This window comes from Choristoneura fumiferana, chromosome 24, assembly GCF_025370935.1.
Source record: "Choristoneura fumiferana chromosome 24, NRCan_CFum_1, whole genome shotgun sequence".
Lineage (NCBI taxonomy): Eukaryota > Metazoa > Arthropoda > Insecta > Lepidoptera > Tortricidae > Choristoneura > Choristoneura fumiferana.
The window spans coordinates 6,468,064-6,492,754 of NC_133495.1; the positions used below are offsets into that span (position 1 = coordinate 6,468,064).

Consider the following 24,691-nt stretch of genomic DNA (forward strand, 5'->3'; position numbering starts at 1 on the left):
CAATCCTTTCCCAATCTTTACACGTGTCCTAGCCACCGGAATCGGGACGCTTTGGTTTCTCCAATAATATTGAGCTCAGACACTAGGTTTTCGCTTTCTCTATTCTTTTTGACCCTCCACCTTCATTTCGAGTGCTATTAAAAAGAAGACTTCTACCACCTCTAGGTGCGTACTCGGACATTATTAGACTGCCATGCACAGATACAGATTACACTAGATAACGCAAACACTTCAATCTGTATGAAAACCAACCGTATCACTTTTTTATATCTACTGTGACGTCTCAAGAGCCAATTAGCGATGTGAATTCCCCGATGTCCGCGCAAAATCGATCCAAATGCGCCGCCCGCCCGCGCCGTGGGGCACGAGTTAGTCACTAGTCATGATTAGTCAGTTAGCGGTCAGTCTTTGTATGGGGCCAAACTCGACGTTTAGTCGGGGTTTGGACACGCGAAGTAGATACATTTGCGTAATCTAGTGTAAGCTATATCTGTGCTTAAGTATATTATGAAGGAACAGTTAGTTCCATTCCTAATTTCATGTTTCATTGCAGTTGAAATTTTGCATCTGAAATTATTACATTAATGAATTTTAAAGTCTGCACAAATCAGAATGTTATCCGATACTAAAATTCAATATGTAATATAGGATTGGATTGCATTTTCTAAGCATGGTTAGATATATAACATCCACTTTACTACTCAATTAATTACATAAGGGCCTTTCTACACAGTGTTTTGCAATCGCGCCGTTGTCTCGAGTTTGTACAAATCAACGCACGTAAAAAGAGCTGGCGACATACCTGCGCAGTGAGTGAGCGAAATACGGTCCAAATTGGCGGGACGCGGGAGGGGGCATAGGAGCGTGTGCGTACGGCCGTCACACCATTGGCTTGTTAGTTGACAGATGCGCAAACGTATCCTCTCCACTAGCCACCCAGAGCTCTTTTTACGTGCGTTGACTTATATCGATACTAATGGTCTCCCCACGTCTATTGACGCAGAATCGGCTTAAGCCGACCAAAAAAACGCTTAATGTCCACGCAATAAGAGCGAAAAAGACGTCTTCCCGTCGGTAGACGTCGTTTCCCGTCGGCCGATCCGATCGACGTCTTTTTCGCTTTAATCATTATTGCGTGGACAAGAGTTTTTTGATCCGCTAAAGCCGATTCCGCGTCGATAGGTTTGGGGAGACTAAAGCGATACGCACGCGAGTTGTTTGGATGCTCTAAGTATAGAAAGAAAAAAACGTCCTGCCAACGCGCGTCGAGGGCGCATTTAAGAAATGCGATGTGCAAAGGCTCTTATTAAAGAAATACGTACACAAGCAGTGCTGTTTCTAAATTTTAAAATGTAAATAAGTTATACAACATAAACAATGTTTCCTGTATTATAAAATAAAAAAATATTGAGTAACAAAAATAGGTACTGTTTTATTCTATTTTGCTACAGACTACAATGTCTAAAATACACCTTCAGCGTCCTTAGTTCTTCCGTGGTTGTCCCAATATGTTATGTCTCAAATAGTCATTGTGTCAACACTTACTAAACTATTTCTAGAATAAAAAGTGATATAGGGTACGCGATACTTGAATCATTCTTATCGTTCAATAGTGTGGTGAAACATACTGGGGAGCTTATGGCAGACTGCCCAAGCTCCCTCATGCGTTAGTATCTCTTAGTAGTCTGTGGCCCCTCTAACTAAATGGTGGGGACCATGGGTATGTTGTGTCCGTAGGGTCTTACTCACTTGAAATATAGTTGTTGTTGTTTCTTTAAAAAAATATGGCTCTGTCCATCGGAGGACAATTTTGCCAGTGTCTAGTAGTTTTTGCCGTTGTACGGTAAAAAAATTCTAGAAAACGAAATATGAGAAGTAATGGTGGATGAACGATGACAGCGCGACTCCTCGAAATATAGTTAAATAGGTTTAAGATCGAGTAGTATAAATCCCCCTTGATAAATATTGAGTCGATAAGTCAAATGTTATTTTAACACTAGGTTGTCTGTATGAATGAATACTCCTTTGTCTTTCTAATAAAGAAAGAGGCGACTGTGAAATGTCAATGTCACAAAATAATAATATGTCATGTCAAAACCAAAAGAAAAGCACGGACTTTTTGTTTTTTTTTTATTCATGACTATTGACGTAGTTTAAAGCTTTATTTCAACTAAAAGTAATTTTAAAATGGCATTGCCCACGGCGCAGCCAGCGGAGGTGCTCCGAGCATGGCAAAAGGACGATCTCTACCAAAAACAACTGGCGGGCTCTCTGGCTAGGCTTATGCCTTCAAATCGGGCCTCCAAAGCTGTTCCAATATCTTCACTGCTCTACAAATCCTTCACAACTTTAAGAGACCTGCAGACGCTCGGTGAAGAATACTCCGGCATAGTTCAAGTAGACGAAACTTACAATAAACTTCCATCATTCTGTAATCGACTTTTGAGCATCGCCCTATCTGCATTCGGTGAAAATTTAACAAGAAGGTTATTCCGCTACGCAGAAAATGCCGTGGAACAAAATTCATCGCTAAGACCTGCAGTACAAAATTCGTTTTTGGTACTTTTGAAAGCACTTACAAATATGGTGCCTCAGATTGAAAATATACATCGTGCCTTGTGCTATATAAACGGAGGTCCTATTCAACTAGGAAAGACAGCAGCAGGCATAGATTATGTCCAAGTGAGACCTGCCGCTGCCGCTTATTATGCTCATTTACGACTATTAGGCATTGTTACATTGCTACATGCCTTTGTTTCTTGTGGCCAGAGTGTACACCAAGCTAAAAGACACATTGATCAAATGAGGGACTTCCCTAATGAAGTTGAAAGCAACAAATCTTGCGTAGCATGTTTGGAAGAGATTGTGCAGCCATGTGCGTTGCCATGCGGTCATATTTTCTGTATGCAATGCTCATACGGAGCTCTGGAGACTTGTGCATTATGTCGGACACCTTTCACGAAAAATACTGTTGTTCCATTGATGAACTATTGTCCATAGAAAAGCTGTGTTGTATTTTTTCATGTTGAGGTTAAACAAGGGTTGTTGGTATATGTAAATATTTGTTGTTATTGTAAATAAAATGGAAAAATTTGGTAAAGCATTTATTTTACATCAAATAACAATAATGTCTAAAAGTTTATAAATGACAATCTAAGGTCTTGTGTTCATAATATCTATTTAGCTTATGAAGGCTATTGATTTACATGAATTTGTGCGTAAACTGCATATATTTTTTCACACTTTACTTTGCTGACACTTTATTTTTTATGGCAGTAGAAACTTGCAAAAGTTAAGAATTAAATTATTTTGTTAAACCTGGGTTAGGAGAGTTGATAATTCAGTTATAAATTAACTAATCTAAATCTATCTTTAATGAGCTAACATTTTATGGATGGTAAGGGTCACCATGACCCATGAGAATTAGCAACTCCAGTCTGTTCTTTTCTAGAAGGCCCCAAAGTCATAATAGTTCTGAACACTGCTAAAGCGAGTTGATTCCTTAATTTCATAGTACTAACAAGTTAGTACTCAGGCAAGAAACAATGATGTTGAAGCAATTGGTCAGTAATACCCTCTACCAAAAGTTGGTCGATTTTTCTAGAAAGTAGTCAAGAGTAAAGTGAGAAAAAACCCAGGCAAGGAATTCTGAGGCTGGGATCAAACCTAGCAAAATTTCCCAATGTGTTCTCAAGACAATTACTATTTTCATTTGTGAAATTTTTCCGCCAAGCACCATTTAATTGAACTGTTACTTATTATGTATTTTGATCTGGCAGTCTTATTTACAGACACCACTAATGCTTGCTTTGGATTTGTTCATTTGGTTTCTTAATATCAACTGGGTAAATTCACCCATAATTTACTATGAACATAGCACAGAAATATAGTCTATCATGGAACACATTTTTGTAAATGTCCTGTTTATTCAATAACTACCATACTAACTGACACATTATGCAAGAATACAATTTCACAAATACAAGTATAAACAATTGACTTAGCCAATGGCTATGGAGTCAATCACAAAATACAGTAAATTTATGATTGAAAAATTACTTAATGGAAAAAATGGTTCTGCCATTTTAATGTAGGAAATAATTATAACAAAAAAATAGTAAATGAGAATCAATTGACGGAGCACCACAAAGAGTTCCTATTCTGCATAATTCCAGTGCTTAGCTTTAACCTAACTAAATTCCAAAAATTACGAATAATAGTGGTTTTTAACTAGCAATAGCGCTTTTAATGTGCTTCATACAATAGATAGGTAATTGATCATTTACTACATTTTGCATTTGTCTGTAATTTTTTGGTGTTCTAATTTTGTTTTTGTAAGAGAGCTTAATCTTAATTTCGGTTACCATTCATTACTCTCATTAGCAATTGCCTGATTGCCGTAAAAGCTTAACTATAAAATATAAAACAAACATATACAATACTTTTAACAAATTTAACTTGCGATAAACATTGAATACAGTATACATACATAGTAACAATAAGTCGCACACCAAGACAAAATACTGTTTAAGCTGCTAAAGGTAATATAAATAAATTTCAAATATGAGTACTCTGACTACCGACAAATACTTTATTTTAAATTTATTTGCTGCTTAACCAGCAGTAAATAAGTTTGCATTGCTAATGTTATCCTCCAGTATATTTCATGCTACCACCTCCTAATGAAACTTAAAAATATTCACTGCAAGGCTAAGTAACTACTAGTAACTAATAAATATACATTGGCGACTCGTGGCAAGTTGGTGATGGCGACTAGTGATGAGACAAACTAAAACTACAAGTATATATCTTATTACAAAATAAAAAAAATGAAATCAAAGAGAACATCAGCAAAAATATGCTGCAACATTACAGAATAATGCTGCTTTTACCCATCACATCAGTCGAAGTCAAAAGATTATTTTCTTACACAGTGTATTTTCTTAAATATTTAAGATAACTTCTAAAAAAATTTAACAAATGTCACGAATGTCATATATTCAATGATTGAAAATAGTTTTTCGAATGGGTTTCTTTTGCTCCACTCATACAGAAAAACATTGTCACATCACTAGTCTTTCAAAAATGTCAAATGCTACCTCTATGCCACGAGTCGCCAATGTTTGTTATTTATTTGGTGCAAATTGTCCGTCAGAGTATTCACATTGAATGGAGTAGTAATAACCCCCACAAAAATGGCAACATAAATTATAATAATATAAGTCCTAAATTCTATTCTATGTGAAGTAGCTCCACATCAAAAATTAAGGTAGCATTTGGTGGGATGACTCCAGGGTGCCCTCGGGGACCATAAGCAAAGTCGGGGGAACATTTTAGTGTTGCTCTTTCCCCTACTGACAGCTGTAAACAAAAAAAAAACAATGTTTTTTAAACTTATTCTGCCAGAGAACACAATTTTGTTTTATGATTAAAGAAACATAAAGATCACAACTTATTTGATTTGATATATTTTACTGATTGAGTAGGTATGTTTAGAAGTTGGAAAAAAAAAATGCGTAAGCTGAGCTAAAATTTAAATAATGAAGATAGTTTTTTTTGTATCAGACTAAAAGTTACCTGGACTGAGAAGACATTAATGAAGATTCCATGATAATTAGAAGGTAAATATACATATCTTAGGTTCATAAAGAACTTACCTTAGTTAAACCTTGATCCCATCCTTTAATAACATCCCCTTTACCAAGTGTAAACTTAAAAGGCTGTCCACGATCTCTTGAAGAGTCAAACTTCTTTCCGTTTTCCAGCGTGCCTGTGTAATGTACGACCACAGTTTGACCCGGCTTTGGGTATGTTGTGCCTGAAAAACACAATTTTATAAGGAATGTAAATAAACTTCACCAAACACATAGAGGTTATGCTAAAGAAAATATAACCGTACGCACCGTTTCCTGGAGAAATAGTCTGAACGTCAACACCCATTGTGAATAAAATTATTTGGTAGAACAAAGTTCGCAAATTATTTTAAATATTGTCTCAGGAAAATAGTCGGGTCAGTAACAACGTAAAATGAATGAATGAACGAACGAATGAAACAATTTAGTTTGTTGACAAGTTTGACAACTTTATATTCATATTCATTTTAGTATTGGGATTGACGTGTTTTTTTTTTTGGAGATTGTGGCTTGGTAACGAGACCTTTAAGCCAAGTCTTTATTTTAGAAGTCTTTGTTTTTGATCACTTGAATTCACTTATTTTGCTATAATTTTCCAATTGTATTTTTGATATATTTGTAGAGAGGAACGAAGCAATTTGTGTTTTTCAATAGGTCAGTGAGGCGGCAGGAAGATTCTTCAGCTTGATTTATTTCGCTGGCAAGTATACCTGCTTTTTCTTTTGTCGATACAATACAATACAATACAATACAAATATTCTTTATTGCACACCATAAAGCAGTAAAAATACTTACTTACGATACTGCACTATAAAAAAGGTACTCTGTGACTAGGACTCACCGTACTCCTTTTATAGGCTGTACGTGGGCTGTACCATTGGATTTGGATAAATCCTTTACTCATTCAGTCAAATATTTGTAATGGCAACACCGAAGCTACACATCGTGCAAAATAGTCTTTTAGTTAGGTTCACGTTAAATAAAATAGTCAAAAACAATTCTAAACACCAATCACATTGGCGCATTTCATAAACATACAAGATGGCCACCCACCAATGTCGAAACGGAAACGAAACAGTTGAAATTGAAACTTTCAAACGGAATACGATTTTAATTTTCTGACAGTAGCCTTTTTGTAAATATTTAGAATCAGATCAAATGTTGTAGTTTTATTATACTTGTTGCACAGCATTTGTTTAGGGAGTGTACGAATTATATTCTGTATGCGATGATGGAAGTGGACAATTCAGAAAACAGTAGTAGCAGCAGTCATTCCGTCGATGCAGGAAAATTTGCTAATTTGAAGGCTTTTGTAAATGCTGCGCGTGACTTTGAAGCCACACACAGTGAATCTTCTGCCAATTTAATGAACAGATACTTGGGTGTAAGTGTGATGCCAGTTTTATTCAACATGGGGCTGTTATGGCAGAAGGTTTACTAGTACATTACCCGTTTACCAATTTTTTCTTATTTCAGCTGATTGCATCAGCATGTGACTTGTCCATATTTTCTCCTGGGAGATCAGAAGTGTGTGCGTTCTTCAGTTCACTATGGCGTGTGATGTGTGACGTTCGTGGCCCACATTGGTCTGGCGTAGCGGTCTTGTCACGCGCCTGTATAGAACCCAGTGCAAAGCACGCTCTCACACATACTTACAAGTAAGTGCTGAATGCAAGAAGTTTATGCAGCATCACACTTTACCCGCGTCTTCGCATGCGTATTCCATAGACTAGCCCTTGTGATTTTAAGATTAATTCCCTCTCCTGTGAGAAGGCCAGCACAAAAAGTAGCTTATGTGTTATTCTACACATCTAACTATACACAAAATTTCAACCAAACCTGTCCAACCGTTTCAGCGTGAAGTAGCAACAAACAAACACACACATACTCACAAACTTTTGCCTTTATTATATTAGTAGAATTAGTAGGACTACAATTCAGTATATTTGATATTTTTTTTAACTAAGAACTTAACCATTTACTAATATTAACTGTTTTCTATTGTTTGTATTCCAGATTTATGCCAATACTGACTCGACTGTTATCAAATTCTATGTCCAATGATAAAAAAATCAGACTTTTATCAGTAATGCAGGTACAGTGCAACCAGAATGTTAATATTGCTTGGGACTCATTGATTTTCTTACTTTTCCTCAAGAGTCAAATCATTATGAATGGAAAAAGAAAATTAATATTATGTTTCAGTTCCCTATGCCATTAGCAAACTATTTTAAGTGTAAATGAATATTTAATTTGTTCAAAAAAATTGTTTTTTGAACTATTGTGGACTAAATTACTCGAAAATATATTTCAGGAAATCTCTTATGGCATCAAAATAAGCTGGCAAGAGTCATACCTGGCCAACCTGATGAAGCAGTTGACGGAATGGATAATTCAGCCGTTCACAGATCAGCAGATGCAGTTAATAGGTCACAGATCCCTCACCGTCTTGGTTAATGTCTGCTACGGCAACCTGCCTGCGGTGTATGCTTTGATGAGAGCTGTGGACACTAAGAATTTTGTTGTACATCTTATTAGTTTAAAGGTACAGTCATTTATGTGCTGCTTAAACTTTGTACTGCTGAGTATATTATTTGTGTTGTTTATTTGTAAGGAATAACCAAAAAACCTTAAATATAATCCTAAATCACAATTATATTGCTTTGTATATTGCTGTGCCCTAACAGGGTAAATGTTGGACCTACATACTTTTTAAGATCTTCATCACAACATTTAATGCAATAAAGAGTTTGAGTTTAAAATAACAAATAAATCATTCATCAATTTTGAAATGTAGTCAAATGATTTATTTACAGTGTAAATAGATTGTGAGTTATTGTTATTCAAATAATCAATCAGATAAAATCTTATTGAAATAATGTTCATCTCTGATTCTAATAATATCCTAAATAACAAAATTAATGAATGAAACCTCTATGCAGAAGTCAGCTTATTAAGGTATATCTGTTGGTCAGTTGGGACTTTATTTTTTCTTGATTAAACATTTGTGTGCATAGTACTATATTAAATAAACAAATCAGACTTGAATACAAGTTTTGCAGGTGGTAGGCCCTTGTGCAAGGTCCGCCCGGATTGCTATCACCATCTTGCTCGCTAATCCTGCCGTGAAATAGCAGTGCTTGCACTGTTGTGTTTCAGCATGGAGAGTAAGACAACCGGTGAAATTATTGGCACTTGAGGTATCCCATCTTAGGCCTCTAGGTTGGCAACGCATCTGCTATCCCCCTCGTGTTGCAGGTGTCTATGGGCGGTGGTAATCTCTTACCATCAGGAGACCCACTTGCTCGTTTGCCATCCAGTCGAATATAAAAAAAAATACAAGCTTTGTAGGACTGTGATATGGAAAAAGGCATAAAAAGGATACAAATGTACGAGCCTTCCAGCATTTATGAGCAATGAAGGTCACCTTTGACAGTATTTATACAGGATGGCGGTTACGGCGGCGTGGATGTGTGTCGCCTGCTGCTGTGTTTGTCGGCGGCGACGCGCGGCGCGGGCGCCATGCGGCAGGCCGATGTCAACAGCTATCTCACCTGCGCCATGCGGACCTTCAGCAAGGCCACTGTGTGAGTACGCAGCTACCACAGATTCATTGACATCACTTCATCAGCTGGACGCCTACTGTCGCATAAAGGCGGAAACCCCTCTAAGGTCACAATGAACGATAACTTCCCCGCAACTAGGGTGTCTACCTAGATGTCCACCATGAGACTGCCTGTTTGCCTCTCGAAAACCTTTCCTCTCAATAGTTATCTGCTCTTCGAACTATGTCAGTGACTAGTTCTGCAACGAATTTCCGTATTGCAAATTCTATCACAAAAAGAATAGCTCTCTCCATATGGCATTGCGTGACTTTGAGCATTGCCAAAACGCCAGCAGTAAAGGTCTACACCTCAAATCCATTCGTCATCACTGGCAACAAACAATATGTGAACTTGTTTCAAACTCCTTCATTTTCAAAGCTACAGTGAGCTTGCACTGTGTGGGAATGGTTCCTAAACAAAACAAATGACGTACCATCGCGTACCGGGATTGTCGAGCCATTCGCCAATGTTCATATTTTAGCCTAGTTATACATACTTGTAGTAAATATTGTTATTAATAAACCGGAATAGCATTACACGGCCAAATTATGAACAGTGGCAAGTGGCTCAAGAATCCTTGTTGGCAACTGTATATGTGTCATACAAACGAAGCTGTCTTACACGTGTGGTTGCGAAGTAGCTAGGTAAGAGATATTTTTTTTGTTTTTTAGTATTTAAAATGGTTGTCTGGCTGGAATTGTTTGTCCTGCTATTTGCCTTTTTTGTAAACTCATTGGACAGCTTTATTGTGTTTAATAAAGAATGTGATATTGTTTTGTATTAAAACTGCAATGCTGTAAATTTTCTTTTTCATTGGTTTATAAATAAATAAATAAGTTATAAAATATTGTGCTTAATTCAATCGGTTTACCAATTTGCTTTCTTATTTCAGCGACAAAGATGCGACGCAGCTGTTACACGCATACACCTTCATGAAAGATCTTTGCGACGACAGTAACTTGCGGAATTTAGTGACGGCCTACCCTAACTTCACTACTGGTCTTAAGGACGCTTTGAAGGTAAGATATTAGAAACTAGCTGGTGCCCGCGACTCTGTCTGCGAAGAATTCGTTTACCGAGGGAACCGTGCAATTTTCCGAAACAATACTATCCTATGCTATGCCATATGAAAATCCAACTATGTCCATACCAAATTTCATCTAGATTTGTTAAGTGTGAAGAGATGACAGGACAGACAGACAAGGCAGTTACTTTCACTTTAGAATGAGAGCCATGTAACATCATCATCAGCTTATAGCAGTCCACTGATGGATATAGGCCTCCCCCAAAGAGCGCCATTGCGCCCTGTCCTCGGCTAGACGCATCCAGCTTCTACCAGCAGCTTTTCTCAGAGCGTCACTCCACCTGGCCGGAGGGCGTCCCACGCTACGTTTGCCAAGACGCGGTCTCCACTAAAGAACTTGTTTACTCCAGCGGTTGTCGGTTCTTCGACAGATATGACCAGCCTGCTGCCACTTCAACTTGCTAATTCTCTGAGCTATGTCGATCACCTACTATGATGATGAGCCATGTAACAACGATATTGAATGGGCGGGATTTGTTCTATATATTGCCATTATAGTTTCATACCGCACGCGGATCATGCGCAAGCGCATAGAACGCCCACCCTAAGAGATGGACAGATGACTTGGTTAAAAGCGAAGGCTCACGGCGGATACAGGCCGCTTCTCAATCGAACCGGCGGTATTGGGGGAGGCCTATGTCCAACTGTAGACGTCCTATGGCTGATCTGATGACGATGATAGTCTCACACTGCATAGTAAGAAATTATTTATTTGACATATCGGGATGGAATCTTGTTGCTGCAAATATGTCGACATTCCATACCTCCAAATAAGTCATCAATGTCATCATGATACTGATTGTGAAACGGTACATCCTGATACGGTACAGTTTCTTGACTGTATAATGTGTAATGTCAATACATTTGTATGGAAGTGACGGAAACTACTAGCAAGTAATAATTTCATTCATGTACTAGCGTACATCTTCAGTATGCAACCTTTAGTTGGTGCAATATCACTGAAAGCTGCCGTTTTGACAGCTGACTCGTGTACAAGAGCCCATGTGATTTCATATCTCGTTATAGGCATCTTTTGTTTTAGAATTTGATGGAGTTCTGTCACGCGCCAGGCGAGTCCATGGAGCCGGAGCAAGTTACCGCTTGTGTCCAGAACGCGTTCAAGTTTCTCACAGTCCTTATTAGTTTAGGTAAGTCAATAAATAAGCTATTAAAATTGTGATTAAAACCAATAGGCAGGTATAGTCACCTGAGTTAATATCTGCCACAGCGGAGCGTGCGAAAATGTGACACGTCCTTCCGTTCTTGAAATAGAGTGCTATTAGATTGTTATGCACGCTTTATTGTGTCAAATATTGATGGTGGTGTGTACGTTACGTACAGTCAAGGGCAAAGATATCGACACGGCCAAAGTTACAAAAATATGTATACACGACTTTATGCACTTAACATTAAGGCCGTGTATACATATTTTTGCAACTTTGGCCGTGTCGATATCTTTGCTCTTGACTGTACACAATGACCTGCAGTGCCATTTTCACCAGGTTAGGAGCTTGTGGAGGGCCCACCCTGCTATGTTTTCCGGGACGTAGTCGCCAATCAAGAGAATGGCCCCATCGGCCTCCAGTTTTTCGTGCAATGAGCCTTACCCACAGCCACTTAAGTTTGGCAATTTTTTTGGCTTTATCACTTATTTTGATTCTCCGCGCATATTAAAAGTAATTTCATTGGGTATAGTGCAAATCCACGTATAGCCAGTATTTTTCTTTTTTTTCAACAAATATGAGGTTAAAACCGTAGTGCAGACAGCGCTATCTCTTGCCTTTGATCAAGTAGAGCGAGATTGTCTACACTGCTTCCACACCTTTGTAAAGGTGCCATCATTTGCACTGGGAACTGGAAAGCGCTCCACCATCTGGCGCTTACAGCGACTGAGTGTAGATACGCGGTATTTACCTAATGATAAGCTAAGCGAATTTGCACTATCCCCGACGATTTAATATATATATTTTTAATATTACTTTATTTTTCAGATCTCTACGCGTTGCGCAAGTACCATTGCCAGATGCTTTGTCTCTGTCTGATAGCGCACCGTCTCTGTCTGCCCGAGTCGCTGGAGCTGTTCGCGGCTGTTGTACTACAATATAAAGGTAATTTTTTAGGGTTCCGTACCTCAAAAGGAAAAAAACGGAACCCTTATAGGATAACTTTTGTTGTCCATCTGTCTGTCTGTTAAGATCCTTTTTCTCGGGAACGCGTGGAGGTATCAAGTTGAAATTCATATCAAATACTCAAGTCTAGGGTCACTTAGAGCTGTGAAAAAATCAAACTTCTAAGCCAACGCAATCAAAAGATACAGCCGTTTATGCTGCAAATGTTCGACACTCAAAGGAATCAGAACCTACAGGGTACTTCCCGTGAACTCAGAATCTTAAAATTTGGTACGAAGCACCGTCTTATAGCACAGATAAAGGAAAAATTGCGAAAAGCATACATTTTTAGTTAGGTACATCATATAATAAAAGTATTTGTACGGAACCCTCGGTGCGCGAGTCCGACTCGCACTTGGCCGGTTTTTTTTACCACTCACAACTGATGGATCACTAATATAAATTGAGGTGAGCTGTTGCCACCGGAGCTGTGTTGAGCGAGGATAAGTTAATGAAACGATTCTATTGGTTCATGACTGTGGTTCATGACATATCAATGAACTATAAATAATAACTTTGCTTACCCGCGACCTAACGATAGTTACGTCTATACATCAAAATTAGATGTGTGTTCATGCAGCTCTTTCGCCTCCACGCTCTAAGAACACACATCCCACAAACCCACTATCACGACATTCACAAGCTGACGCAAGAGTTCATCATCGAACAGCACAACCAATCACCATGCTATCAGACAGACGCGGAGGAGCTGCATAAACACACGTTATAGTTTCGCCATGTCTGTCTATCTGTCTGTCCGTCCGTCCGCGGCTTTCCTCAGGGACTACCACAGGCGTGGATTACTTAGGGTAGGCACTGCGTTTAGAGAGTTTAGTGTGGTCGATCCTTTAAGCTTTATTATATTGGTTCCAGAGGAGGGCCAGCTGCCTCAAGAGCTGATAGTGATGATCGGAGACGGTCTGACGGGGCTGCTGGTGCCGCCTGCCCTGGAGCCGGGCAAAGCGGGCTTGCAATGGGTAATTTTATGATCCAAGAAGCATCCTTCCATTTCACCAAACATTTTTTTTTATGTTTTGCTCCACAAATGGTATACTGTAAAAAAAGTGTTTTGGTTAGAAATTAGTGAACCGATTTACGGTTCTTTTCTTACGTCTTTCCAATGCAATTGGAAACGCATGAGTCGTGATTTACTATGACTGTCGTATATAGCACCATACCCTTCTATTGAGGTAATCGCTTGATTATTGTTTTCGGATGAGCTGGTTGGGGGTGATATGGCCCAGTTGTTAGCATACTCGGCGCTTATAGTCAAGAGACGCGGGTTCAAGTTCCGTTAGGCGCACCCGAAAACATTTTCGTTTTTAAAAATCTTAGTTTTAATGTGGGAAACGTTAGATTGATGATAATTTCATAATTTCTGCATTAAATTAATTACTGATCGTACTTACTTCACGGAGCAATTCAGTTGTAGATATGATACATCGTCACTATAGTTTGCAGTGGCTTGACATTTAATTAAACATGCTCGCTGACAGAATACCAGCTAAAGACGACGCACTTTGCTCTAGCTTATGTTTATCATTAACAAACGCGCCCAAGGTGACCTACCAACTAAACCACCGGAGATCCCGGCCAAGCACCCGAAAATCTTGATCGCTTGCATACACATTTGCATGTATAACTGTAATTGCAAGTTCAAAACCCGTACTTTGCTTTACTACCACAGAATCAAAAGCAGCTATCGAATACATAGGTATGTAATAATTTTAAAGCTAGTCTTATTTTCAATAATTACAATGGAAATTGTGACGTATCATGAAAGCAATAAGGTTCAGTTTCCAACTCAATGCAAGTGGTCGCTAAATCGCCTCTGCCTTATTAAGGGTTAAAGTAAGATATATAAGTGAACTAAAACAATCACTTTGCTCACCCGCGACATTATGATAGCTATGTTTATGCAATAAATGTGTGGTCATGCAGTTCCTCCGCCTATACCCTGTAAGAACTCGCACAAATCTCACAAACCCATATATCACCACCACCACACGACTCTGACGTTTCGAACTTAACCAGAGCTTATCTTCAGAGCAAAACTACCATTCACCCTGCTACCAGATGTTAGACTCATGATCAGATGTAAGATATATATATGTTATATGTTTTCAGTTGCAAGTTGTGGGAGCGCTGTGTGAGACTGGTTCGACGCAGGAGCGCGTTTTGCAGAACGTCACTCCCGACTCCTACGAGGATACACTTTACAGCGTGTTGCTGTATACTTCACAAGTAAGATACTAAAGCTTAACAACACGAAAAAATAATATTTGTCGTAAAATATGTTTCCACTTTTATATAGTACAACCAGAATGTTAATGTCGCTAGGGACTTGTCGGTATTCTTCGTTTTGAAGATCCAAATGAGAAAGATAACATGATAATACAAGGTGGACGTGCTACGGCTGATATGATTATGATGGTATAACATTTTTTTTTCAGAATGGCCCAGTAGGCTTAGAGCAAGCCCAACAGGCGGCCATTGTTGCCTGTAGAACAGCTCTTACCTTAGCCTCGCTCTCGCAGCTGTGGGACGCGGCGCTAAAGAGATTCCTAGCACACCACCAGGTAATATGAGACCCTAGTATTTTCAAGCCATATTCATTGCAACATTGTACGTAAAAGTCATTTTTAATAAGTTTTTTTCACTATGCTCATGCGTAGTTCGTTTTATGCTGGACCGCAGATTATAATGCTTAAAGCTAAATATAAGATGTTTAATCTCTCTCAGCACACACGTTCTTAATCAGCCATCTATTTAATTTCCAATCTCAAATTGTACGAAAAGCATGTCGTAAAATGCTCACTTTAAAATAGTTTTTATGCTCTAGTGCAATCTCGTCTCTAATCAAATCAGGTGTCAACAGCCACAAACAAAAACGTTTCTATCGTTGCCACTGTTGTTATTTAATTTCCTCTCAATCGAAGTGAAAAGCAGTGTAAAACTCTAGCATTAAACCTATTTTCCCCTCGTCGAGTCTATCCACACTCGTCCTACCGGCTCAGGTGGCTATATTAACTTCTCGTGTAAAATAGCTCGTTTTATGCTTTACTGTACAATCCTCTATTTTTTGTTATTGTAATAATGAACCTAGCCTGTACCTAGCAGTTTTTTAGCAAGTTTTGACCCGAACAATCTATAATTTTGTTATATTCTACTGCAGGTTCGCAAGAGTCTATGCGCAGGTCTGTCGAGCACGAACGGCGCGCGCCGGAAAGAGGTCCTACAGTTGATCAAACACCACTGCTTCCCGACGGACCAAATGGAAGAGGTATTTGCATTTTATTCCATAGACTGGGAGAGTTAAAGGAAACGGCATGTTCATGATAGATACGAACAGACTATTCAAGAGATTTTTAGACTACGTTAGATACATAACTATCAAATTCGCACTTAGCAGTCGGTTTCTACCGCCAATTTCGGGGTTGTAGAAAACATTGCCACTCAACTTAATCTAACCCATTAGATCTTCGTGTTCAGTAGAATAGCAGCTACGACCAACCTAATATCATAAAATATTTTTTTCTTGTTCACTATTCTGAACATAACTAAGTAAATCGTGAAAACGTCGAAATTTGCTTTCGTCAGTGGTTTTTTTTTATGCAACAGAGGCGTGAACCATTAAAGGAGCATATACGCCAAAAATAGAGGCGAGGCGAGGCGTATGGATAGTGGGGGGAGAGGCTCCCGGTCTTCACCTCAGGTCCCGACTGCATTCAACTCGCGCGCTATCAGTTACTACTACTGCTTCTGTTTAGGTGTTCGGCGAGAGTCTCAGCGCAGTGCCAGAGAGCAGCAGTCAGACGCGCACGCCGGCCGACGGCGAGGGCGAGGGCTGGGACGCGCCCCGGCTGGCGCCCGCGCAGGAGAAAGCAGTGGACGCGCTTGTCAAGGACCTAGCTGATGCGCTAAGGGACAACAAGGTACCAGGAATACAGAAACGGTTAGAATTTAGATGTTGTCTAAAAACAACTAGGTACAGCGCAAACATGAAACTCCTGAAACTTGATCGTATTGCAATTCCTGAGACCTTGGTACTGAGACCAAATTACTCGTCTCGAGCGAGCAGTGAGCTAGCAAGTTGATGGAAAAACCATGGTACTAGGGCTAAGGAAATTTATTAGACACAGCTTATGCGATTAGGGATTACCAGGGACACAGAAACGTTAAGAATTATATTATGATATTTTACACTCAGTAACCTAACCTATCTTGTGGTGGGCAGTGCATAAACCACCCGTGCGGGCCATAACAATAAAAATAAATAAAATGTGGTGGGAAATCAGGGGCAAAAGAATTTGCTACTTCACGATAGACGCGCTGCTGGGCAATGAGGTAGTCTCAGGACTTGTAAGATGATTAAGTTTACGGTTGTTTGTTTGTGTGCAAAGAACTAATTCTGAGACGCACTGACTCGGTAAGACAGTTTACCTACAGGTGTTTTCAGTGCCCTTAGTGTAAGTTTTCAGTTACAAAATACGTCTCGATCGCGTTCGCGTTAAAATCTCAATTTGTATGGAAACACGAACATCGCAAACGTTCCGCTAGAGGCGCTGTTCGTGTTCCCATACAAATTGAGATCTTAACGCGAACGCGATCTAGACGTATTTTGTAACTGAAAACGTACACTAAGGGCACAGTGCCCTTTAGTGTAACAAAATACGTCTCGATCGCGTTCGCGTTAAAATCTCAATTTGTATGGAAACACGAACATCGCAAACGTTCCGCTAGAGGCGCTGTTCGTGTTTCCATACAAATTGAGATTTTAACGCGAACGCGATCGAGACTTATTTTGTAACCGAAAACTTACACTAAGGGTACAGGCCGAAGAGAAACGAGCGGTCGATGTGCTATCGGTATCTTGCTGGAATAGATTCCATAACTTTGGACGGCGGTCTTATTTTCCTGCACTAACTGTTGAATAAAAATAAACAATTATTATTAACTAACATGCACAGTAATCAACTTCATTGCCACATTATCGAATTATGTTTTATCTTAATGGTTGCTACCTAGATCATTTGTATTTATATAGACGGAATAGATAAAAGCAGTGTTATCACCAGGCCGTGCGCACTACTGCTACTTTGAGGTACTAGGATCGCAGGACATTCGAAGTGGTTATGATTATAATGTTTACAATTATAACCACTCCGAGTATCATGCAATCCTAGTTCCTCAAAGTAGCATTAGTGCGCACGGTTACACGTTACGTAATGTTGCCGTGGTATTTCCGTGGTATTTGATGTTTCTATAGTATAAACGAATGTACTATTTCATACACCGCCGGCAATATTTTCCGAGCTTCCGCCAATTGCCATACTTTGCTCAGTGCCTTGAATGTGTATTTAAGCGTTCTAGCGGTTCATAGTAATACAGCAACATTATATGAATTCATAGTAGTGTTCAACCTACTGGGCAATGTTCTCAAATAGTACATTGTGTGTGTGTGCGTGCGTGCGTGCGTGCGTGCGTGTGTGTGTGTGTGTGTGTATAAATGAATGAATGATTGTGTCTTAATGGAAGTAAGTGATTACGAACGCGATTCTATTAGAATTTTTGTAAAAATAATATTTATTATTTCACAAATATACATTTTTACTCGCAAATGTGATGAAAAACATTGTGTCGCACGGGCGGTATTGGAATTACTAGTCTTCAAATTCGGGCTTCTAATAGAATTTCGTTCGTAATTCCTCACTTACCGCCCTTAAGACAATGTACTATTACTATTATATATCTTCAAGGCACTGAATACTAAATACTTATCTCTAAACTAAAGAAAACTATACTATTGTCTATTTCACATTGTCACATCAGATTTCTGACATCGCGACGTCAAGTGTGATGGAGCTGTATGGATACAAGATGACGTGCTTGGAACAGAGGTTGCACTCTCATTCCGTCGCGTTACAGGTACCTTTCACCCCTAAAAGATACCCTTTTACACATTATATCGTCCAGCTAACAGAATATTGACATAAATACTTTGTGACGATTTTACAAGAAAAAGATATCAATCCGTAAATTCAAAGTATAAAACTTGGGTTTTTGTAAATGTGTCATCATTCCATTGGATGAGCGATTTTCGTTACACCCGCCCAGGTCCGCCGTGAGCAGAAATTAAAAGACCAAGATGAATTGTCAATTTTAACTAAGTAGATAATCGGAAATCAAGCTGTCAACACATGCCATAGCATTATGGTAGGTAAAATAGCTGCGGGTAGTTATACATATAGAGCCACCAAAAGCTAACTTAGCTTAACTTTTACTACTAAGCTATTGGCTACCATATAAACGCCTTGTTCTCGTCCAGCAGTTCAACTTTTTCACAGTAAATGCTAATGGCTTCATAAGTAAAGTTATAACTTACTTAGACAAGGTTGTACTGCGGGTCGAGCGTACGGCAGTTTAGCCACTGTAAGTGGCCCAGTATGCTATCTCACCAATCCTTGCGGATGGAACACGAGATATTTTAAGTACGGTTTGCGTTGTTCGCGTGTTAAACGTCTCGTATGTTTTTTTTATGGAATAGGGGCAAACGAGCAAACGGATCGCCTGATGGTAAGCGATTTCCGTGATGAGTAAAAAAAACTGCATTCAAAAGAATTGTTATTTCAAAGATTACAAATTCTTATTATACAGATTAAAATAAAAAATATTAAAAGTTAGCTTTAAATTTGGAACATATCGGTGTTTGGAAGAGGTTAATGCACTGAGAAACTACCTTCATAATCATAATGGCAGCCTGTTATTTTAATTATGCTATGCAGGGTGCGAGCGAGCACATGGCGTCCCTGCAACATTCGCTAGCGCTCCTACAGGCCACAAACTCGTCCCAACAAGACGTTTTGTACACTACGCAAATGCAAAATGAAAAGTAAGTTTATAATCTTAAAAACTATTAATATAAGAAACATATAATTCGCGAGGTAATTTACTGATAAACTATAATTAAGTTCAGTTTACTTGTAAAATCTCATTTTGCGTAGTATGTTATATCACAGTTGTGCTAACATTCTAAAAATAGCCCACATTGCAGTTAAACCAATATTTCGCTGTGTTAGTTGTAAGCATCGGTGGTTCAGTGGTAGAATGCTCGCCTGCCACGCGGGCGGCCCGGGTTCGATTCCCGGCCGATGCAACTCTTTTTGTTGTTTTTTTTCCAATGGTATTTCTTATAGATGTGTTTAATAAATGATAATCAAGTATATTTGTACATAATATATCTTTTCGAGCATGTAAATATTTTTAAATATGAAATTATGGAAAAAAAATATTCGCATTTATAGGGTTCTATTATTATTATTAAAATAGGTTTTCCATACAAATAAACTCATAGAGTACTACCGGTTGTCCTAGAAACTTGAAATTTATCTATCTTCTTTGGTAGCTGTTACAGCACAACCAAATATAGATTTTGAAATTAGCCATATCGCTCCGAGGTTTGCAATACTTACAAAAGTAATAATAAGTGATCTTGCCATACCTTTTGTTACTGATTTTTGCAGCTGTCCAAAATGACAGGTTTTACGTCAAATCTTATTTATGTTTAGGCATAAAAAGACTATAGAGAATCTCCACAAGCAGCTGGACGACGCGGAGGTCGCCGTGCGAGGGTTCCGCGCCAAGGTCGTGGCGGAGAAGCACGACAAGGAAAAACAGAAGGAACATCTCCAGAATGAATTCAAGAATCAACTCAATGTGAGTAAATTATTATTCATCATCATATCAGCCGTAGGATTACAGATGTGCAAGTTGCGGAAAGTTTCCAAAAAGTTGGAAAAGTTCTCGTAAATTTCTGGAAATTTTCGTAAATTTAAAATTGAACCTGAAAGTTTTAATCCTCATACAAAATTGAGAGAAGTTTTCGAAATTTCCCTATATGAAAAATTCCGCAATTTTGGAAAGTTTCGCACATCAATACTTAAGACGTCCACTGTTATATACATATATAGCTTTATTTTTCACAAACAAAACATGACTTTGGCAAAAAAAGAGAATACAAAAATTAACATTCAAAACAAAAAAAAGTATAATCAATAAGAAACATACTTAATAAAAACAAGGAGCCATGTGATGAAGCAAAAATAGGTGCTGGCTCAGCGTAATGCTACGGCGAGCCGCAGCGCTAGTATAGGGATGTTGACACCATTAAAAAGTAATTCGAAGACACGACTCCAGTAAAAAAACGCTTTATTTTAGCCCTGAACACCAGATTCATTTTCGATTAACTGCAAAATTATATTTTTTGTTGCTTTAAAATAAATAAATAGTTAGTTGATTGAGTGTGCGAACAAGTGACGTCATAAGTTGCTATTTCCATCCAAACTCTATGGAAGAATTGTGTTTTGACAGCTCATAAAAAGTACGTCAATTGATTGGTGGTGTCAACATCCCTATTCTGCCAGTACCCATGTTGAGTAAGGACACCGGGGTCATGCAAAAGTGCTATGACATATGGTGAAATGTTTTTTTTCACTTGACTTTCAAGTTACTCTTGTTTTCCTTACAGACAATAGAAAATGAAATGAAAGGCATGGAAAAGGAATTCGAAAATAAGTTAAAAAAGGCGGAACAGGAAACCAAATCAGTACAGAAGTTATTGGAGCAAGAGGTATTGTATTCAAGTTATTTACTTAAAATATTGCGTTTTCATTTGAATGTTTTGTTACTTTTCAAGAGACGCAATTCTGCGTCGATTCAAACAGATTATTGTTATTTGAAATGTTTTTTCAGCTTTATTGAACACATTTTTGCAACAAATATATGACATTTTTGTTTAATAAGTTTAATAACAATGTTTTTGATGCTCCGGAAAGATTAACTACTTCTAATGACTATTTATTTTATTCAGACGAATAAAAACAACGAATTATCGACGGTGTTGATCAAATTCGAGGAGCGCGTGCAGCTGCACCGGAAAGAGATGGAAGAAGCCAACGCGCTCGAGCGCTCGCTGCGGAAAGAGATAGATCATAAAGACATGGTATGTTGGTGAAACATTATTTTGGCTCAGGCGAGTTCGCCCACAGTCCTATATCGTCTCTTTCCTAACTATTCTTCATTCTTATGTGTAAATTTCTACCCTTAAACTGGTTTGCTAATGTCGTTTCGAACTCGAAACAAAAGATCGGTTTCCTTTTTCTTTCTTTTTTTTAATCTTCGTTCTCGCAAATTAAAATATACCTCCTTGAGTTTGTTGCCGGATTCTTCTCAACAGAGGTTTTTCCGAACCGGTGGTAGATTTTTTTTGACATTCATAAGTGCTTGCCACGTGTGTGCGTGCGTGCCTAAATTGAATAAACATATTTTGACTTTGACTTTGATTATTGGTGGAAACAGAGCTTAATGTACCAAAATAATACACAGTGCCAACTTGCTGAAAGTGAACTCGTCCTTATTTAACAGACGTGTCTTACGGATCTTCAATTAGAATTGTTTAAATAGCTGTTTTTGGAGCTTGGCGTAAAATAAATAAATGAATAAAATTAAATGAATTATTTTTTATTATCCTGATTAACCAATATCGTGTCGCAGACAATAAAACACCTAGAGAAGACAATTCTGGAACGAGAGAACCGACTTTATCAACTGAGCACGCAGCTAGAAGAGATGAAACGAGTGCAGGAAATGGTGGCCAAGCTCATGAGCAAGAGCGCCGCCGCCTCGCCTAACAACAGCACCTGAGGGCAAGGTTTGTATTCATCGTCACCATCATATCAGCCGTAGGACGTCCACTGTTGAACATAGGCCTCCCCCATTATGGCGTTTGCCCTTGCCGATTGTGGCGTTTACAAGGTGGAACACTTATAGATTTGTCACATAATAAAAAGCTGCAGTAAACTCACCAACCCTGTACCCTCAGTGATTGATAACAGATCGTTTACAATCATATTGCACTTAATAAATAATACTTTTTTATTTTCGACATTTAAAAACAAACAGTTAATCTGTCGATAATGTAGTAGCCTTAAATTCGGTAGGTTTGGCCCTGCTCACGTCTCCTGGATCACCCTGTATAATACAATTGGTTTTTCGTTTCAGGTACGATGACGCTATTAAGGACGAGCAGATTCCGCATTTATTTCTATTTGAAATAACTGGTGCGTTGCTTATATTTCTCCAAATTCGTGATAGTTTTTTTTCTATATTTTTACAAGAAATCTTTTCATATTGAGTATATGATGTTATGAGATAAATGTATGAATAATGACGCGCTGTATTGTGAATGACATTAATTGGTTATTGTATAGATTATTTTTTAATGATTGTGATAAATAAATTATGTAATGACTTTCATTGAATCGTTTTACTCAATAACACTAACGTAGGTTATACTATACTATATAATTTTGATTTTATCGCTCACGGCTTCACTATTTGTTCGTATGTCTGTCACGAGGATGTATCTATTGACCCCGATTGGCCACCAAAACAAAAAAGTCTTGTGTTTTATATCTTAATTTGTGCCCCACTTCTTGTAGACTACTATATTTCTTTAAACTGACCTTTTTTTAAATATATATAAATAAATACTAACAACATTTGATATCAACACTTCCCTTGCTTACTAATATTATAAATGCGAAAGTATGTCTGTCTGTTTGTTAAGTCGATTTAAATGAAATTTGGTATGAAGATAGTTTGAGACCCCGGGAATGACAGGATAGATAGATAACCAATTTATAAATCGTCACAAAAACCATTCCTATTACGGCCTAATAAAATAACAGTAACATACTATTACCTCCCAACTCCTTCATTTTTCACGCACCAATTTGACGAGCTGCAGAACGTAGCAAGTCGTTTGAGTCGAGTAGCGGGAAAATTTCCACTCGAGCGGCGGCAAAGGCACAATTCACTCGCGGCTACGAATAAACCGGTCCAGGGCTGTTTAGGGTTTATTTGACATCGTTAAAGTAACTAATAAAAAATGAAACATGTCGTGCAGACGCAGCTGGCTTGTACGTGTGGTTGTGGAGTGGCAAGGTGAAGTTTGACGGTGACTGTTACGCGTGGAGTCCAAAAAGATGGACACCTTAACGCTGTTAGTTAAAATTAGTCTGAAAGTTTTCCGTTGTTATTAATAAACCAATAGCATTACACGGCTAAATTACAAACAAGCAGTAGCAAGTGGCTCAACAATCCCTGTTCGCGACTGTACCTATAGATACGGCATATGCGTAGGGGACAACACTAGCGCAAACCTATAATAACGTCAGTTCTCTTTATATTTTGTCGCCATGACAGATCGTGACCAAACAGTATTAGTACGTATATAAATCATGATATCCATACTAATATTATAAATGCGAAAGTGTGTGTGTTTGTATGTTTGTCCGTCTTTCACGTCGAAACGGAGCGGCGGATCGACGTGATTTTTGGCATAGAGATAGTTTATGGGCCAGAGAGTGACATAGGCTACTTTTTATCCCGGAAAAATACACAGTTCCCGATCCCGAGGGAACAGCGCGCGATATACGAATTCCACGCGAGCGAAGCCGCAGGCAAAAGCTTGTATTTATTATAAATAACATGATATTTTACATCGATAGTAACGATAGAGCTATATTTCCAACAATTTAATTGAAATCAAACGATTATGGCATTTAAGATACTCAAAAAACTGTTTACGGTTTTGTGCTAGTTCATGCACTCTTGCTGGAGAACATTTCAGTATTATTCCCTTTTTTCATGTCTGGATTCTATCCTTATTTTACATCTTTACAGGAGCAATTCTTGTATATTTATTTATTTATTATGGTGATCTCGGGCACCATTCTAACGATTTGGATAAAATTTGGTATGCATAAGATTTTCTAGGACGAACAATTGATTTTTGCTTCGTCTTTCTCTGGAAAAACGTGTTTTCGAGCTTAAACTGGTGCGAAACTCGGTCCCCCAAGTACAAAACATATTAGGAAAGTATATGACACAAACTTTATACGGCCGCGTATTTGACAGCCCTGCTGTGTTAGTTTATTACGCTTGGACGCCCGTATTTATGGCACTATTGTATGAATAAGACGGTGCATTTTGCTTTGTATCCAAAACCTAGTTGTTTCCTATTTATACCTATTTAAATGAAGTAGATAAAACACATATGTATCCTACTAGTATGGTAGAGTATAATAGAAGTCAAGTACTTTGAATCAGCGTGGCGACTCTATTCTTACCTACCGGGTT

General features: G+C 38.4%; 3 protein-coding genes and 1 non-coding gene across 4 annotated transcripts; 3 read left to right on the top strand and 1 right to left on the bottom strand.

Annotated features, from left to right (window-relative positions):
• Window positions 1–2,069: 2,069 nt before the first annotated feature.
• Pex10 (peroxisomal biogenesis factor 10) lies at window positions 2,070–3,094 on the top strand. Its single transcript, XM_074106687.1, has one exon. The coding sequence runs from the start codon at window positions 2,188–2,190 to the stop codon at window positions 2,998–3,000; it is 813 nt and encodes a 270-aa protein (XP_073962788.1). The 5' UTR covers window positions 2,070–2,187; the 3' UTR covers window positions 3,001–3,094.
• Window positions 3,095–4,439: 1,345 nt separating this feature from the next.
• On the bottom strand, window positions 4,440–6,095 carry LOC141441814 (peptidyl-prolyl cis-trans isomerase Fkbp12-like). The gene is made up of 3 exons (XM_074106688.1): window positions 5,904–6,095; window positions 5,658–5,818; window positions 4,440–5,361 (listed from the first exon to the last, which is right to left on the bottom strand). The coding sequence occupies exons 1-3, from the start codon at window positions 5,938–5,940 to the stop codon at window positions 5,233–5,235; spliced, it is 327 nt and encodes a 108-aa protein (XP_073962789.1). The 5' UTR covers window positions 5,941–6,095; the 3' UTR covers window positions 4,440–5,232.
• Window positions 6,096–6,584: 489 nt separating this feature from the next.
• On the top strand, window positions 6,585–22,766 carry LOC141441815 (uncharacterized). The gene is made up of 20 exons (XM_074106689.1): window positions 6,585–7,017; window positions 7,110–7,291; window positions 7,650–7,728; window positions 7,948–8,178; window positions 9,081–9,220; window positions 10,131–10,257; window positions 11,365–11,470; window positions 12,314–12,430; window positions 13,364–13,467; window positions 14,618–14,734; window positions 14,944–15,069; window positions 15,666–15,773; window positions 16,261–16,425; window positions 18,323–18,418; window positions 19,276–19,382; window positions 20,059–20,206; window positions 21,018–21,119; window positions 21,360–21,491; window positions 22,043–22,199; window positions 22,550–22,766. Exons 1-19 carry the CDS (start codon window positions 6,862–6,864, stop codon window positions 22,190–22,192), a joined length of 2,493 nt encoding a protein of 830 aa, XP_073962790.1. The 5' UTR covers window positions 6,585–6,861; the 3' UTR covers window positions 22,193–22,199; window positions 22,550–22,766.
• On the top strand, window positions 19,576–19,646 carry TRNAG-GCC (transfer RNA glycine (anticodon GCC)). Its single transcript has one exon. It is a non-coding gene; the product is annotated as a tRNA-Gly (tRNA).
• Window positions 22,767–24,691: the final 1,925 nt, after the last annotated feature.

Bases quoted from the DNA above. Each gene is read 5' to 3' on its own strand.
- Pex10 (XM_074106687.1), top strand. From the start codon at position 2,188: ATGGCATTGCCCACGGCGCAGCCAGCGGAGGTGCTCCGAGCATGGCAA.
- LOC141441814 (XM_074106688.1), bottom strand. From the start codon at position 5,940: ATGGGTGTTGACGTTCAGACTATTTCTCCAGGAAACG. The intron at 5,819-5,903 runs GTGCGTACGGTT...TGTGTTTTTCAG, and splicing joins GACTATTTCTCCAGGAAACG to GCACAACATACCCAAAGCCG. The intron at 5,362-5,657 runs GTAAGTTCTTTA...TTTTGTTTACAG, and splicing joins GGGATCAAGGTTTAACTAAG to CTGTCAGTAGGGGAAAGAGC.
- LOC141441815 (XM_074106689.1), top strand. From the start codon at position 6,862: ATGATGGAAGTGGACAATTCAGAAAACAGTAGTAGCAGCAGTCATTCC. The intron at 10,258-11,364 runs GTAAGATATTAG...CTTTTGTTTTAG, and splicing joins GTCTTAAGGACGCTTTGAAG to AATTTGATGGAGTTCTGTCA. The intron at 13,468-14,617 runs GTAATTTTATGA...ATATGTTTTCAG, and splicing joins GCAAAGCGGGCTTGCAATGG to TTGCAAGTTGTGGGAGCGCT.